The following is a 17242-nucleotide window of genomic DNA, read 5'->3' as shown; positions in this document are numbered from 1 at the left end:
ATTTATTTATGTTAATCCCTATATCTAGAATCTCAAAATTTAACAAAAGTGAGTCTTTCATAACCCTATTTCTTCATTTTTCTTTTGTCCTTTTTTCATAATGTTTTCTCAAATCTCAAAATGTTATTGGTCTTTCTTATTTAGATATCGAATCGGTCTCATGTAAATTGACTATATCCTTTCTTCTAGATTGAAAGGCCATTAGTGGTTGCTACAACCACCATAGCTTCACCTTCTCCAACTTCATTTTTTCCTCACAACCTCTACTGCTCAACACCACTAAAATAAGAAGACCAGCCTTAAATTCCATAAAACAGTGACAATGATTATGTAAAATAATGGTTGGTAAAAGACCATGAAAATAAAAAGAAATATTACAAAACAAACTTAGAAAGCCTAGACTTGGTTTAAAGCAGCCAACAATTCCATAAAAAAAAAGACTTTGGATCTTGGGTAAAAATTAAAAACACAGATTCATTTGGACTGTTGTCACCTAAATAATATTTGTTGTTTCTTCTGTTACGGGTTTGTTCTCACTAACCATTCAAGGTTCATGACTCTCCCTAAACCCCTCCACCGTCTGATCCCATCCCAGATCATCGCCACGTGTCCTAACAATTCGTTATGGGGCCCCACTCTCTCTGGAAACAACCTCTCTTTCCCTCCAGATGGACCGAAAAAGCCTAACCACAAACGAAGGAGAGCCAGCCCAAAACAAAACCAAGACAGTAGGAAACAACTAGAAAACTCTGCTGAAACAGCCACTCAGATTCCGGCAAAAGCCCCTCACGTGCTTCTGATCACCGCAACCCCCAACTGGAGCTTCAATTAAAGACTGCGGGTTTGTGGGTTGAAAAACGATGTCGTTTCTGAGGAGGAGAAAGGGGAAGGCGGAGAAAACGGAGCCGGATGACGACAGCGAGACGGAGAAGGAGCATCAAGAGAAAACGACGCGTCGTGCTAGTAGGAAGAAGAGGGGTCCGAACGGGTGGTCGTGCGTGGCCAACTGCTGCTGGCTGATCGGAGTGATATGCTCGATCTGGTGGTTCATGCTCTTCTTGCTCAACGCAATGCCGGCGTCGTTCCCGCAGTACGTGACGGAGGCGATAACGGGGCCGGTGTCGGACCCGCCGGGGGTGAAATTGAGGAAGGAGGGACTGAGGGCCAAGCACCCGGTGGTGTTTGTGCCCGGAATTGTCACCGGCGGGCTGGAGTTGTGGGAAGGGCACAACTGCGCCGATGGGTTGTTTAGGAAGAGACTGTGGGGCGGCACGTTTGGGGAGCTCTATAAAAGGTTGGTGCTTTCTTGGTTCCAATAGTTAAAGCATTCAACTTTTCTTTTTTTTCTTTTGTCTTGAGTATAGGAACTAAGATGCTGGCTAGCCAGTTAAACCAAATGAGTGTATAAGTGAAAATTTAGTAACTTTCCGATTGTTAGTTTGATCAATTTCCCAAATACCTCGATAGGGTACTGTTACTGATTCTCTGCTCTTGTTCTTAGTAAGTAAAGTGGATAGTTATAGGAACCCATGGGGGTTTGGTGTAGTGGTAATGCAGGCTGTATCTGCATGTTGGGCGAATGCTTATGTGATACTCCTGGTGATAGGAGCTCACTAGTTCGATCATTCGCATGTGAAAAACACTCCTGAGGAGGGCATGTACCGTATCTGCTCTCTGGATCTGGAGTGCTAGACCCACCCGTCCACCATTTTTTTGTACCCAAAAAAAAAGTGGATAGTTATAGGGAGGTATGAACTGTAGAGTTTAGTTGCTGTTGGTTCTTATCATATGTGTTAGTTTGATCAGTTATTTCATCATTTTCATGCCCTGGCTGCTAATGAATAGTAGGGTAGTTTGATTTTCCAAATTTTGACATATGCTTGAAGTTCTTGAATGGTCTTGGATTTGACTCTAACAAAGTGTTACCCTGTGTTCCCATTCGTTTCTGACAGACTATTATGCTGGGTCGAACATATGTCTCTGGACAATGAAACTGGACTGGACCCTGAAGGTATAAGGGTTAGGCCAGTATCTGGTCTTGTGGCAGCTGATTACTTTGCGCCCGGTTACTTTGTGTGGGCAGTTTTGATTGCTAATTTGGCTCGCATTGGATATGAGGAGAAAACCATGTATATGGCTTCATACGATTGGAGATTATCGTTTCAGAACACAGAGGTATTGTTATGTAAACATCTTTTTCATGCCTTCGTAGTAGCAGTGTGTACTTTACTGTGACAATTGACTTACTGTATGTCAACTTGATTGCCTTCACCAGGTTAGGGACCAAACTTTAAGCAGAATAAAAAGTACCATAGAACTTATGGTAGCTACAAATGGTGGTAACAAGGTGGTTGTTCTCCCACACTCAATGGGTGTTCTGTACTTTATTCATTTTATGAAATGGGTTGAGGCACCAGCACCAATGGGAGGTGGGGGTGGATCAGATTGGTGTGCTAAGCATATTAAAGCTGTAATGAACATTGGTGGACCCTTTTTAGGGGTGCCAAAAGCTGTTGCAGGACTTTTCTCTATTGAGGCCAAAGACATTGCTGTTGCCAGGTTTTTTTTTCTTTTTTTCAAATTTCCGATTTTCCATTCTTCTTTGGGCTAGTTTGCTAGACGTGTATGATTTTTGTATCCTGTTTTGCCTCTCATTGAACTCCTCTGCATCCTTGTTACAGGGCTTTTGCACCAGGTGTTTTGGATAAGGATGTTTTTGGTCTCCAAACGTTACAACATATGATGCGGATGACCCGGACATGGGATTCAACTATGTCTATGATACCAAAAGGCGGGGACACAATTTGGGGTGGTCTTGACTGGTCACCTGAAGAAAAATGTAATTGCAATGTAAAGAAGATGAAGAATAATGATACCAAGAATGAATACCCATATAGAGTAAATTATGGCAGGATTATATCATTTGGGAAAGACGTGGCGGAGACACATTCCTCCAAGGTTGAGAGGATTGATTTTAGGGTATTTCTCTCCTCTCTCATTCACTGTTTTTTTCCGTAGTCCCTTATTCTGTTATATCTCGTCGTATTTTCTTAGATTGTAAATGAAGGGTGTCCTTTGTCTGTTTATTGCTCAAACTAATCTTGCCATGTGAGGTGATGACCAGTAACTTGTACTAAATATGGACTCAAGCATGAGGTTTTTATCAAATCTTAAAGACATTAAATTAATCCAAATTATAATTTTGCCAAATTTGCTTTCATCTGCCAAGATGGAATCATGTGAAAAACCCCATGATGCATGCTGTTATGAGATATTTAGTACATATGCTTTAACTAATATTTTAATTTGGATTACTTGGCAGGATGCTGTAAAGGGTAATTTACTTGCGAATGCTACCCATTGTGATGTATGGACAGAGTACCATGATATGGGTGTTGGCGGTGTCAAAGCCGTTTCAGATTATAAAATATACACTGCTGGAGCAATATTGGATCTGCTTCATTTTGTTGCGCCCAAATTGATGGCACGGGGGGATGCTCATTTTTCATATGGAATTGCAGACAATTTGGATGACCCCAAGTATGAACATTACAGATATTGGTCGAACCCCCTAGAAACAAGGTAACTCAGTTCTTTTATGTGCTGTTTTAACAGTTTACGCCTTAGTGAATCATGATCCGAGATTAATATGTTCTTTCTTCTTTTGATGACTATTAATTGATTGCAACTAGTGATACGGTTCTTCATTGTTTCAGCATGCTCTTTTCTACCTTTACATGCTCAGATGTAAAATCAGCAAATAATAAATGCCACAGTTTTCCTATGCTTAGGGCTTTACCATAGCTGGAAAAGGGTTGTATTGAAGCCATGCATCGTGTCTTTTTCTTTTTCTGGTCGTCTAACAAGTTTTCTAATAGCTTATACACCTGAGTTGAATAAAACAGTGATGATGTGATGTTTGCCTCTTGGTTCAGCTCTAGTTCATTCTTGTATTACTTAATAAATAGTTCTTTCCGGGATTGTGATTCACAAGAATGCACTTTTAAAGAACATTCCCTGTTTGTTTCTGCTGTTTTAACTTCTGACTGCTCGTGCAGATTACCAAATGCTCCTGATATGGAGATCTATTCTCTGTATGGAGTTGGAATCCCTACCGAAAGAGCATATGTGTATAAGTTGACTCCAACTGCTGAATGTTACATTCCCTTTCAAATAGATACCTCAGCAGAGGGTGGTACTGACAACCCTTGTTTAAAAGGTGGAGTGTACTCTTCTGATGGGGATGAAACTGTCCCCGTCTTGAGTGCAGGTTTCATGTGTGCTAAAGCCTGGAGAGGAAAGACCCGGTTCAACCCTTCTGGCATTCATACTTACTTAAGGGAGTATGATCATGCCCCTCCAGCTAATCTTCTAGAGGGCCGTGGTACCCAGAGTGGTGCTCATGTTGATATAATGGGAAACTTTGCATTAATTGAGGATGTCATTAGAGTGGCAGCAGGCGCTACAGGAGATGAATTGGGCGGAGATAAAGTGCACTCTGATATTTTCAAGTGGTCTGATAGGATCAACATAGATCTCTGAGTTACATGGTGAGTTTCTGAAAAATACAATACAACCACTTTAGATGGTCTGAAATAATTTGTTTCAGGCTTCTCTCTTTGCTTTTCTGAAGCTGTATAGTATTCTGTGTTTCAGTAATCCTGGGTTCGAAGAAACACCTGATGAATTTTGCAAGCTGATTTGGAGATGAAATTCTCGTACCAGTTCCTGTAATTGCTTTGAAACCTAAAAGATGGGTAGCTTATTGCTAAAATGGACACATAAGTAATGGGGAGATCGCAAATGGCTTGAAGAATCAGATCCCACGGTATGCCAGGCTCATGGCAATTGAGGTGCGGCTGACTTATACAGTTAATATAGCTCCATAGGATTTTAGATATTCAATTAATTTATTGGACCGTATATGTCAATAAATTATCCGATCAATCAACGTATATACCTCTTATATCTGTACTTGGTTTGCAACTTCTTGTTACTGGATGGCAGATATTATATGCTGTAAGAAGTGTATTGAGGATTTTATAGAGGACTAGCCAATCTTGCAAGAAACTACTTCCAAAGAAAATTACATATCTGGATGTCTGAGAAAAACAGAAATATATGCATTAATCTAAACGAAAATTTTGAAAGAGTTCCAGTTCTGTCACTTTTCCCTGTGCTCGTTACAAACTCTAGCAATCTGCAGATTCAAAGCTGGCAACGAAGTGAAAGGTTTATTTCCAGTTTACAACGTACAATGACTAAACTAAACTAAACTATTCAGTTCCGAACACAGAGTGACAGACGTTTTATACTGGTTTTCATGTAATCATAAATATTATGCATCAGAACAGCACTTGATGAATAAGACACCAACCACAGGGGCCAAGAGAAGCAAATAGGGAATGAAACCCCTGAATTGAAGTAGGAACTTTGTAGAACCTCGAGTTTCTTCAGGATGGTCCTTCACTCCGAGCTGATGTTTCAGAACACGATCAGGTTCCTCCGGAGTTCAGATTAACCTCCTCCATGTCCGACTGGAACTTGAAAATACGATATGGGGGATGGTCTAATCTTATTTGATGAGATTTTCTCTCCTGAAAATTATGAAAGATAACTTTGTTGAAACCTTCCATAAGTGCAGCATCACCATTATGGAAAGCCAATGGAGAAACATAAATTTCTTCTGCACTGAGTTTGTCCATGTTCCATGTCTGCTTCTCGCTCCATAACTTTCTGGCATAATTTTCCATCACCCACATGTCCAGGAAATCATCTCTACCTCGAATCAACGCAAGCCGACCTTGGTGCTCCACAAGTAGCAGCTTGTTGTAACTTGCATTATCGATAGCAGAAAGTGGCAATGAGAAAACTTCCCAGTTCTCTGAATCTTCATAGAAAGCAAATACTTGATTACTTGACAGAAGCCAATGCAGACCACCGTTTGCTGCTACAACAGTATTTTCTTTATTGGCGCAGAACACACTAGGATCAGGTAGAATCAAATCCTTTGACCGCTTCCATGCTCCTCTAGTTGAATAAAAAATCTCGCACCTAAGATGGCGCCACCAGTGAGAGTTGTGCTTGTTGAGAAGTACCTTGGCGTTTGAGAATCGAATAATCTTGTATTTCAAAGGATTGGACTTCAACACGATCAGGGCAGTGCTTGCAGTTTGGTACTTGGTTTTCGGATTCGGTATCCTTTCCCATTGTTTCGTAGCAGGCTTACAAACCAAGTACCTGTTGTTCTGGTTGACACACACTAGTATGCATTGATTCGCAGCTTCAATCTGGACAGGAACTTTTAAAAAATCCAATGACAGTTTGGAAGTGGGGTCGGAATTAGTATCCGGCGACACAAACGCCGACGAGTATTGGCAGTTGACTAGGTGCTGAATGAAAAATCCAGAAATTGTGTTCGTTCTTTCGCACAGCAGTTGATGGAAGCTTGATTCGTATGAGACATGATTCCACTCCTTTGAAAGCGATCTGCAACGCCCTACAGTTTCTAAGGATGATCTCGTTAGAATCTCAACGAGTGCATCAGATGGCAATTCTGGTTCTAAAGCCATATTGTTCAGTAGTCTCTATGTGGTGCACCTTTGACAGTTTCGATCAGGTTAATACTGTTCCTAGAATGCGGGATCCCGTTTTGACTGATGCCAACACAGATTAGAAAGAAAACCTTCTGCTGCAAGAAATAAGAATTCTTGTGGGTTTAGTAGCTGTTTCCTTATTGGTTTAGGAACTGTTTCCACATGAATTTAGAAATCCTTTAAACTGCAAATATTTGGTTTTTCAACTGCAAATTTTACCCAAACCCAAGAAGAGACTTGATTTTCAAGTTTGTTAAAGTACGTTTTACGATGATGATTGACAAACTTGAAGAACAAGCCTAGCTTTAAGTAGATTTTAGACCTTACTATGCCAGTAGTCATATCAATTGAGAAAGAAAGCTGTCACTGGTTTGAATTGGCTTTTCAAAAAGTAGACATTATTGGAAACAGATCCATTCCAAGAGAGACTTGGAAACCAAGTCTTGACAATCTTCCAAGTAAGGATATCAAAGATGAGTCAAGCTGTAAGCGGTTATAAATTAAAGTAGTCTCTTCCGGTCACGTACGTACTCTTACATTAATTTTCTTGCTTTCTTCCCATGGCTTCATCATCACCAACCCTTCCTTCGGATATCTCTTTTGAGATTCTAACCCGAGCATGCTTCGATATACTATTGGCCGTTGTAGGCTCGTATCGAAACAATGGAACCACCTGACATATGATTCATGGTTCATCAATCAACTCTCTCAGAGAACCAAAACATCACACGGGGTTTTCATTCAAACCTCCATCAGAACAAAACAAGTGTCCACTTTTGTTCAAACCGTGTATAACAACATCTCCGATTCCAACCAGCTCTCCTTGAGTTTCCTGCCCGAGCCGGTTAAGATTGAAGCTGCTCATCAAGGTATACTCTTGTTTGTGTGACCACCCGTAAACGTGTTCCACAGTACTACATCTGCAAACCAACCACTAAGGAGTGGGAGCAGATTCGCAATCCGAAAACAAGGTATAGGACGGTAAAAATTGCCTTAACGGTGTTGAGATCAAACCCATTAAGGTACAAGATCGTGCGGTTCTCAGAACCTAAGTCTCAAGTATACAAGTACAAGCAAAACCTTAGGTGTGAGACATATGATTCCATGGCTCGAGCGTGGAAACAGTTGGACAACGTAGCTTTACCAAGTGACGCATTCTTGTGCTGTAAACCAGCAGTATCAGCATGCGGTGCAGTCCAATGGCTTTTGTCCAATCACCGATCAGTCGGAGTCTTTGCTTTTGATGTAGATAAAGAGAGTTGGGAAATATTTGCACCACCGTGCTCCGCGGTCGAAAATCGCAATAAGAATCAGGTGGTGGAGTACCAAGGCCGCCTTGCATGGATTTGTGAAGGAGAAGACTTAATGGAGCTATGGGCCATGCAAGACTACGTACAAGAACAAAGTATGGAGTAAAAGACAGGTAATACGAATCTATTGAAGCATGGTGATAAGTATGGTACTAAATCTATTGAGGTGATTTGGTGACAAATGAGATTGTGTGTGTAATCTTCTATTGCTAGATTTATGGATCTGTGATTAGGTTGCTTGCTGCATTCCATGCTGCAGTATGGCTTCAGTTTTATCCACTGTGTTATACCGGTTTTTCATATATACTCCCACTTGTAAGTTCAAATACATATCAATACAACCAAGGGAAAATATTGCTCCATCTGTGCTAAGTTTTTCTTCATGGTATCAGAGCAGGAACTTTAGTGTCCTGCTTCTGCTTATCTTTCCTCCGATCTTGCTCTCTTGTGTGATTGTTCATTTTCTTTCTCCCAGTTTGTAAAATGTCTGGAAGTAGCTCTTTTGTTGATGAGAATCCTTTTTCATCCGCTGGAAACACTAACTCTAATATGGTTAGTGTTTCAGATGCAGATTCAAATCACAATCTTAGGTTATGCTCAACTCTTCTTTCTGAGCATAACTATCTTAATTGGTCTAGGGCTGTCACTTTAGCTATTGGTGGCAGATCTAGGCTTGGCTTTGTTAATGGTAATATACCAATGCCAGAAGTTGGTACAAATGGTTATGATGCATGGGTGAGCAAGGACCAACAGGTGCAGTCATGGTTGCTGAACTCTATGGAGCCAAGACTGGCTCAGATTTTCAATTACTCTGGATCGGCCAAGGATATCTGGGACAATGTCAAGGAGTTGTATGGTCATCAAAACAATTCAGTAAGAGTTTTTCAACTCAAGAAGGACATTTCCAACTTGCAGCAAGAAGATGTTCCTTTTGTGCAGTACCTTGGCAGCCTCACTGCTATGTGGAATGAACTGGAACTATATCGTCCACATACCACAGATTTTGTCACTTTGGCTAAAAGGGCTGAAGAGGACAAAATTTTTCAACTCTTGGCCAATCTCAGTTCAGACTTTGAAGATCTGAGAAGTCACATTCTCATGAATGCTGACTTACCTTCATTCAAAAATGTGTGTGCTACTGTGCAAAGAGAAGAACTTCGAAAGAAGGTGATGAGTTCAGATGTCTACTCCAATACTGCACACTCGAGAGCTTATGCAGCTATTCATGAAACTTCTGAGATGAGGTCTTACAAGGGTAAGCGTGGAAATTTAAAATGTACACACTGTAATGCCACTAATCATGTTAGAGACACTTGCTGGGTCTTGCATCCAGAACTAAAGGTCAAGTTCATAAAGGAAAGAGAAAGCAGGAAAAATCAGAAAGGATGGAATAGTTCTCAGAAAGCAAATCTTGCTGTTACTGAAATTTCATCTCCTCCATCTGACTGCCCATTTGACTTCACCACCAATCCTACAGCCCTGATAAATGAGTTTGCTAGTTACTTGCAACAAAAGCAGTCTGCTACAGCTTCAACTTCTGGAAATGGATCTCACACAGCTCTCATTGGAAAATTTGCTGGTTTTTTGGCCGAATCTAATCATATGAAGGAGTGTGATATCTCAGGTATTCTGAAAGCTTTTCAAACTGCACTTAATGTGAGTAATGAGCATGATTATTGGGTAATAGATTCTGGAGCCACAGATCACATGACAAATAATTATCAAAATTTACATGATTTTGAGAAACTGTCTTCTCATGTGTCTGTAGCTAATGGTAAAGGTGCAGCAGTTTTGGGGAAGGGTAAAATTCATTTTTTCTCTAATCATATCAGTTCAGATGCCCTCTATGTCCCATCATTTCCATTTAAATTGATGTCTGTGGGAAAAATCATAAGAACCCTGCACTGCTTAGTCACTTTTTCTCCCTACAATGTTGTCTTTCAGGATATCATCACCAAGAAGAAGATTGGTGAAGGGTTTTATCTAAATGGGCTGTATTATGTGTCAAAGAAGTTTTTTGCCTTTCAAGCTAGTTCATGCAGTGCTGCAGACCACCTCCTTTGGCATCAGCGTCTAGCCCATCCTTCTGAAAAAGTGTTGTCTATTTTGTTTCCCAACTCCAATCAAGAAATCAAGCATTGTGAAGTCTGCCATCTGTCTAAGTTTTCTAGATTACCTTTCAATTTGTCTGTCTCCAGGGCTTGTAATCCGTTTGAAATCATCCACTCTGATATTTGGGGACCTGTCTTAGCCTCATTTGATGGATTTAAGTATTTTGTAACCTTTGTTGATGATTTTACAAGGATTACATGGGTTTATCTTTTGAAACACAAGAGTGAAGTTTTTAATGTTTTTAAGAATTTCAATGAGTTTGTTCACACTCAGTTCTCATCAAAAATTAAAATTCTCAGATCTGATAATGGCTCAGAATACATGTCCAATAAAATGTCTCATTTTCTGAACTTAAATGGTATAGTTCATTAGACAAGTTGTGTCGGCACACCTCAGCAAAATGGAATTGCTGAGAGAAAGAATAGAGATCTGCTAGAAAAAACCAGAGCCTTGATGTTTCATGCCAATGTTCCAAAAAAATATTGGTCCCAAGCTGTTCTAACAGCTGCATATCTCATAAATCGACTTCCAAGTAGAGTTTTGAATTCTAAATCACCCTTGGAAGTTCTGAAAGGCAGAAAAATTGACCTGTCACATTTGAAAATTTTTGGCTGTGTGTGCTATGTCCACATTCAGTCCAACCAGAGAGACAAGCTTGATCCTAGAGCTGTAAAATGTTTATTTCTGGGATATTCTAGCACTCAAAAAGGGTATTGCTGCTACAACCCTACTACCAAGAAAATGATTGTTTCCAGAGATGTTAAGTTTGATGAGTCGTCAAATTATTTCTGTGAAAAGCTTGGTGCTAATGGACAGGGGGAGTTTTATGATGATTTATTTCCTCAGCCATCTATAAGCACTGAAAATGTGGATTATGCAGAACCTGCATCAAGAGGCACATATTCCAGTGATCATGAACTTGTTGAAACTATTTCTAATACTGCTGATCCTACACATGCTGAACCAGAAGTGCAATTGAGTCAGGAAGTAATTATTAGTCATGATGAACCTGCTCAGCCTACACATCCAGTTCAACCAAGAAGGAATCCTGCTCGAGTTAGGCATCCTCCTGTAAGACACAAAGACTATGTTGCTTACACATCCAGGTATCCAATTCAAGATTTTGTAAGCTATGAAAAGTTGTCTTCGGGTTATAAAACATATCTTAGCACTATGGATGGTCTGCATGAGCCTCAGACTTTTGAAGATGCAAATCTGTATGAAAATTGGAGGCAAGCCATGGAAGCTGAGCTGCGTGCTCTCGAGGATAACAAAACTTGGAGCATTGTCAAGTTACCTAAAGGAAAAAAGGCTGTTGGAAGTCGATGGATATTCAAAAACAAACTTCATGCTGATGGTATTCTTGAGAGACACAAGGCTAGACTTGTAGCCAGAGGTTTCACACAGACTTATGGAGTTGATTACAAAGAAACTTTTGCTCCAGTTGCAAAGATGAACACTGTAAGGGTGTTGCTTTCTGTTGCAGTGAATCAAAATTGGTCTTTACATCAGATGGATGTAAAGAATGCCTTTCTGCATGGTGATTTACAGGAAGAAGTGTATATGAAACTTCCACCAGGTCATCCTCAAGCTGCAGGTAGTGATCTTGTTTGCAGACTGCACAAGGCCATTTATGGTCTGAAACAATCTCCTAGAGCCTGGTATGCCAAGCTAAGCTCAGTTCTTGAAGAAGTTGGTTTTTGCAGGAGCAATGCTGATTCATCACTATTTGTGAGAAATGGTGATCATGGAAAACTTGCAGTTTTAATCTATGTGGATGATCTGATTATTACTGGTGATCATGCTGATGAGATTATGGCACTCAAAAACTCTCTTCAGGCTAGATTTGCAATGAAGGATCTCGGACAACTAAAATATTTTCTTGGGATCGAAATTGCTACTTCACACAATGGTTTATTTCTCAGTCAAAGAAAATACATCCTAGATCTTCTTGCAGAGACTGGAGTTCTTGATTGCAAGCCTGCACGCACTCCACTTGGCAGCAAAATTCATATTGATACTGGTGGTGAACTTCTCTCAAATCCAACTTCTTATCAAAGACTGGTAGGTAAACTGATTTATCTAACAATTACTAGACCTGACATATCATATGCAGTCAGTATTGTTAGCCAGTTTATGCATGCGCCTACCTCATTCCATTTGAGTATTGTCAAGCGAATTTTGAGGTACTTAAAGGGTTCAATTGGTAGAGGTCTTGTTTTTCGCAGCAATGGTCACACTGATATTGTTGGATTTACTGATGCGGATTGGGCAGGGAACTCTCTTGATCGAAAAAGTATGACTGGTTTTTGTACTTTGGTTGGTGGAAATTTGGTGACATGGAGAAGCAAGAAGCAGAATGTTGTGGCAAGATCCAGTGCAGAGGCCGAGTACAGGGCTATGGCATCTGCAGCCTGCGAATTAATTTGGCTTAAAGGTCTCCTAGCTGACCTAGGATTTCATAGTCAGGTACCTATTTCTCTACACTGTGACAATCAAGCTGCTATGCATATTGTCTCTAATCCTGTGTTTCATGAGCGTACTAAACACATTGAGGTCGATTGCCATTATGTGAGAAACCAAGTGCAAGCACAAATCATTGTAACCAAATATACTCGCAGTGCAGACCAGCTTGCTGATATTTTCACCAAATCTCTTCCTTCTGCTCAGTTTCAACTGATTCTTGGCAAGCTCGGATCTCTTAATCTCCTAGATCCAGCTTGAGGGGGAGTATTGAAGCATGGTGATAAGTATGGTACTAAATCTATTGAGGTGATTTGGTGACAAATGAGATTGTGTGTGTAATCTTCTATTGCTAGATTTATGGATCTGTGATTAGGTTGCTTGCTGCATTCCATGCTGCAGCATGGCTTCAGTTTTATCCACTGTGTTATACCGGTTTTTCATATATACTCCCACTTGTAAGTTCAAATACATATCAATACAACCAAGGGAAAATATTGCTCCATCTGTGCTAAGTTTTTCTTCAGAATCAAGGGAGTCGATCCTTTCGCTTCTTTTGCAACTCTTTGCAATACCGATGTTGCACTCATGAGAGGACTTTCCAAGATAATACTATATAAGTTTGGGGATTCTAGGCTTCTAGCTCCAAGATAGCAGATCTAGGGGATATTTTTCGAGCAGATGATATCTTCATGTTCCAGTCGGATTCGCAGCCTACGAACTTGAAGGGACCATTGATCGAAGTCTTGGGTGATAATACGATGGTTTCATTCGGTTAGAAAAAAGTGGTCTCCTAGAACTAGGTATCGCCTCAGGATGGTCGGGAAATTGTCTCGTACAGATGGTATGCATGCCATGCAGGTCGTGTTTCTATTTTCGGATTTCATCCAAATATTGAAACAATGTTTATGTGGCATAACATCTCTACTATAAAAGCGGCTTAGGGAGTTAGGGAATACGATGGTTAGTTGGAGTTAAAAATAATGCGGAGGTTGGATATTGATTTGTTTGAAATCTTTCATTAAAATCGGAGCGATTGCAATGGTTGTCGGGGTAAAATTAAGAACATGCCCGGAGAGTTCATATTCAGATATTGATTAAGCTATGGAGGCATCGACTCAATTCACTCAAGTAAGATGAAGTTAAGGTTTAGAAACTTTCACGTCTTTCAGTGCTTTCTCTTAACGATCGATGAGCAAACTTATTGCTATCGTAGTTGTTTTTTTTTTTAATAAAAGGCCAACAAAATTGTATTTCAGCAAGCAGAACTAAGATAACACACCTGAATGCAATAAGAGTTATCTCTTATGACTAAATAAACTAGCTATCCATAAGAAAATTAGTTAACAACTAGCACTTCCTAAGTAAAACTAGCTAACAAAGTCAAGATTCATCTATCTTTTCATAGTTATGAAGCACAAAACTAACATAATATAAATAATGTAGAAGACATTATAAATATTTCACAACCACACCATTGTAAGACTGCGCCGCGATTAAAATTATGCAGAGATGACAGATGAAGCTCTCACCTACTCTGCCAGACCACCCACTAGAGGAACCACCGTTAGTTACCCCTTCTCAGTCACCATTTGAAACTCCTTCTGAACCACAACTCCAAGCCCAGACTTTTCCTCACTAGCCGGTAGAGGAAACACTCCCCAGGTTTTGTCAAACCACACCACATAGCAAGTATAGGCCCAAAGATTGACCAAGGCCCAAAGCCCAAACATGTTAAGTCCTACGTGTGTCAAAGTGTAAGCGAGATCTAGATCGGACATAGCTGCCGGCCACTATCCATCTCCGTCAGCCACCCATCCTATACCGGCAATCCCTCCAATTGCAGAGAGGGCTCCTTGAAACCCGGCCCAACAATCAGGTGATAGCATATCCATACCACCAAATTCATGCCGAACACTTAAATCAAGAAGATCTGAGTCTAAATTGAAATCATCGCCGGCAAGATGACCATACACCATGACTTCATATATGAATATGTCGCCCTCTTGTTGTCTCCTCTCGCCGCCATCATAACACCCTATGAAGCACGGACACGCCATTTGGGTCGCGTGTCGCATATTCGACACGGACACGCTCGGACGCGAACTGACTTTGGACACGGCTCGAACACGTTGCAATACGTAATTGACACTCGAGTATCTAAATTGGACACACGAGTATCCACATTAGACACGCGGACACGCACCAACTCATGATAAAAATGAAAGTGCTTATGATGAGATTCGAACCTTGGTCATCCAAGACACCCAACAACTTCTCAACCATTCTAACAGATTCAGTTTTTGTTATATTTATGCACACTTTAATATATATAAAGAGAGAAACTCGTGATAAAAATAAGAATGGTTGTGGTGGGATTCGAACCTTAATTATCTAAGATACTGATCAAGTCCTTAGCCATTCCAACAAGTTATGTTTTCTTCATTTTAATGCACATTTTGACATATATATACATCTAAATACTTTCATATTTATAAATTAATTATTAAATAAATATATATATATATATTAAAAATAATACTTAATTAACGTGTCCACCACGTGTCCGTGTCCAAAAAAATTCTATATATCGTGTCTACGTATCAAATAGTGTCCAATACGGACACTCGTGTCCAATACGGGCACTCGTGTCCGTTGCCGTGCTACTTATATAACACCTCTTAAACGGAAGACCACCAACATCACCAATGGAGGAGGAAAAAGACTCCCTGCCACCACCATGAGCCATCGTCCCTGCAAAGGCCACAACCAAAAAGCTTCGCTGAGACCAGCGATCTACCCATCCAAAAACCTGGGGAGAAGAAGAAGCACCATGTCCTTCTTGAACCATATTGCATAGCGCAATTGAAACTGATAAGGTGTAGTGTCAGATGACACATATTTTTGAGATCCGTCGCCGAAACACAGAGGCATTCCTAGGGTTTTCGCGAGAGCGAGAGAGACCATTTTTTAAAATTGAAAATATTTCGGCTTCCTTCTTATTGCTATCGTAGTTGTAATTACTTGTACTTTGTTATGTTTTATTTAAATTTTGTATCTCAAAAGTATTTAATTTTGATTCAATTGACTATTTAGCTATGTATTACTAAACTCGATCTTTTCAATCTCAAACATAATTGTATGATACGAATAAAAAATTGCCGATGATATGTATAATCGGGTTGATATCAGTACATTGTAATGTTCTTGAATTAATGAAAGAAGTGAAATTATACAAACTATATCGTTCTCTTCTATCTTTAAATGTACAAGTACATGAGAATAGAAAGCATGCACGACTTGTAATACACAATATCGTGTGCTAATTTCATCCTCTTACTCTTAACAGTGTTTCATATACTAGTAGGGTAATTTTGTATATTTAAAATCATGTTAGAAAACAATAGCTTTTGCTCCTGCCAGTTTGAAGATACCTTAAAAGACGTTTAAGATCTCGATGAAATACTTCAAGCATACATTGCAACTCATTTGATGGAATCTAATTTTTCATTTATTCTGTTTAATCAAGTGAAACCGTATACTAGTAGGGATGTCAATGGGTCGTATCAGATTGAGTTCGTGTCGGGTCAAAGTGTTTTGTGTGTCATAAAATATAAACTCAAACTCAACCCATTTAATAATCGTGTAAAAAAACTTAAACTCAAACTCAACATACTTATCAAAAGAGTTACCCATATCCAACCCATTTAATATATATATATATCGATCAATTTTATATAAAATAAGCAATTAAAATAAAGATTTAAATAAAATAGCAAAATAATTTATCTTATTACCTATATTTTAGTTTAAAATGAGTAAAGACTTATTAAAATTGTATTACAAATGATACCACTTTCTTAAATTGGTCAAACTATTTTATTTTGTACAAGTTTCGAGTCGTGTTATCGAGTCGTATCAGAATTTACATGATTATCCACCAGTGATACCATTTCACCCTCATCAAGCCATCATCGGTTACATCTTAGACTCTTAGGCCACGTTTAGTTCAAGGAATCACAGCTTTGGAAAAGAAAATGGCTCCTTTCTAGTGTTTGGAAGCAATTGGAAAGAAGTTGGAAGAGAAAATGGTTCCCAAGGATCTGGAAAATAAGGGGGGAACAGCTTTCACCCACCCAACATATGGAAAGAGTTTCCCACCCAGTTATTGATGAGATAGCAGCCTTTTTTTACCACTGTCCCTATTCAACTTTTTATTTCTCTTTTTTATTAATAAAAAATTGAGGGTACTATAAGCAAATTATTACAATGATGTTTATTTTCTCAAACTATCCCTCACATTTCTAAACATAAGAAGGGAAAATTGCTGGGAGGAGAAATTTTCCATACTTATAGAACATCTCAAGAATTGTTTTCCTTTTCATGCCATTCCATGAACCAAACGTGACCTTAGGTTGCTCTCTTGACCTCTTCAATCGACATTTCTCAATCAGTCAGGAACTCACGATCAAATTTCACACCTTATGAAAGTGAATAAAAGAAAATCAATAATCAATAATTAAAAGAAACGGATGATGCATCCCAATCTACTAGAATCTTTTTACCTAGAATCCTCAATCGCAAAAAGTAGAGCGTCGGCACCACCTCCCAACACCACCTGACATCCGTAACCCAAAAGCTCAAAGCCTTTGAGTCTTTGACGGAGCCACATACGGCGGCGCGTGGGAAAAGCAGACAAACACAGTGAACGGCGGCTGAGACAGAGAAAAACGCAGCCAACGGTTGCAGGCGCGTACACGT

General features: G+C 39.7%; 3 protein-coding genes across 3 annotated transcripts; 2 read left to right on the top strand and 1 right to left on the bottom strand.

Annotated features, from left to right (window-relative positions):
• The first annotated feature begins 730 nt into the window (after window positions 1-730).
• Window positions 731-5062, top strand: LOC126799173 (phospholipid:diacylglycerol acyltransferase 1). The gene is made up of 7 exons (XM_050526310.1): window positions 731-1294; window positions 1953-2175; window positions 2276-2559; window positions 2682-2979; window positions 3323-3582; window positions 4059-4550; window positions 4657-5062. Exons 1-6 carry the CDS (start codon window positions 861-863, stop codon window positions 4540-4542), a joined length of 1983 nt encoding a protein of 660 aa, XP_050382267.1. The 5' UTR covers window positions 731-860; the 3' UTR covers window positions 4543-4550; window positions 4657-5062.
• A 433-nt stretch (window positions 5063-5495) lies between these two features.
• LOC126793910 (uncharacterized) lies at window positions 5496-6572 on the bottom strand. The gene has a single exon (XM_050520544.1). It carries the CDS (start codon window positions 6570-6572, stop codon window positions 5496-5498), a length of 1077 nt encoding a protein of 358 aa, XP_050376501.1.
• A 643-nt stretch (window positions 6573-7215) lies between these two features.
• Window positions 7216-8012, top strand: LOC126793901 (F-box protein At5g41720-like). The gene is given in 2 exon segments (XM_050520533.1): window positions 7216-7476; window positions 7479-8012. Coding segments are annotated over 2 exon segments (795 nt in total).
• The last annotated feature ends 9230 nt before the right edge of the window (window positions 8013-17242 follow it).

The sequence above is a fragment of the Argentina anserina genome, chromosome 1 (assembly GCF_933775445.1).
Source record: "Argentina anserina chromosome 1, drPotAnse1.1, whole genome shotgun sequence".
Classification (NCBI taxonomy): Eukaryota; Viridiplantae; Streptophyta; class Magnoliopsida; order Rosales; family Rosaceae; genus Argentina; species Argentina anserina.
Note: the sequence above shows the minus strand (reverse complement) of the source record. Positions and strands in the feature narration are given on the sequence as shown.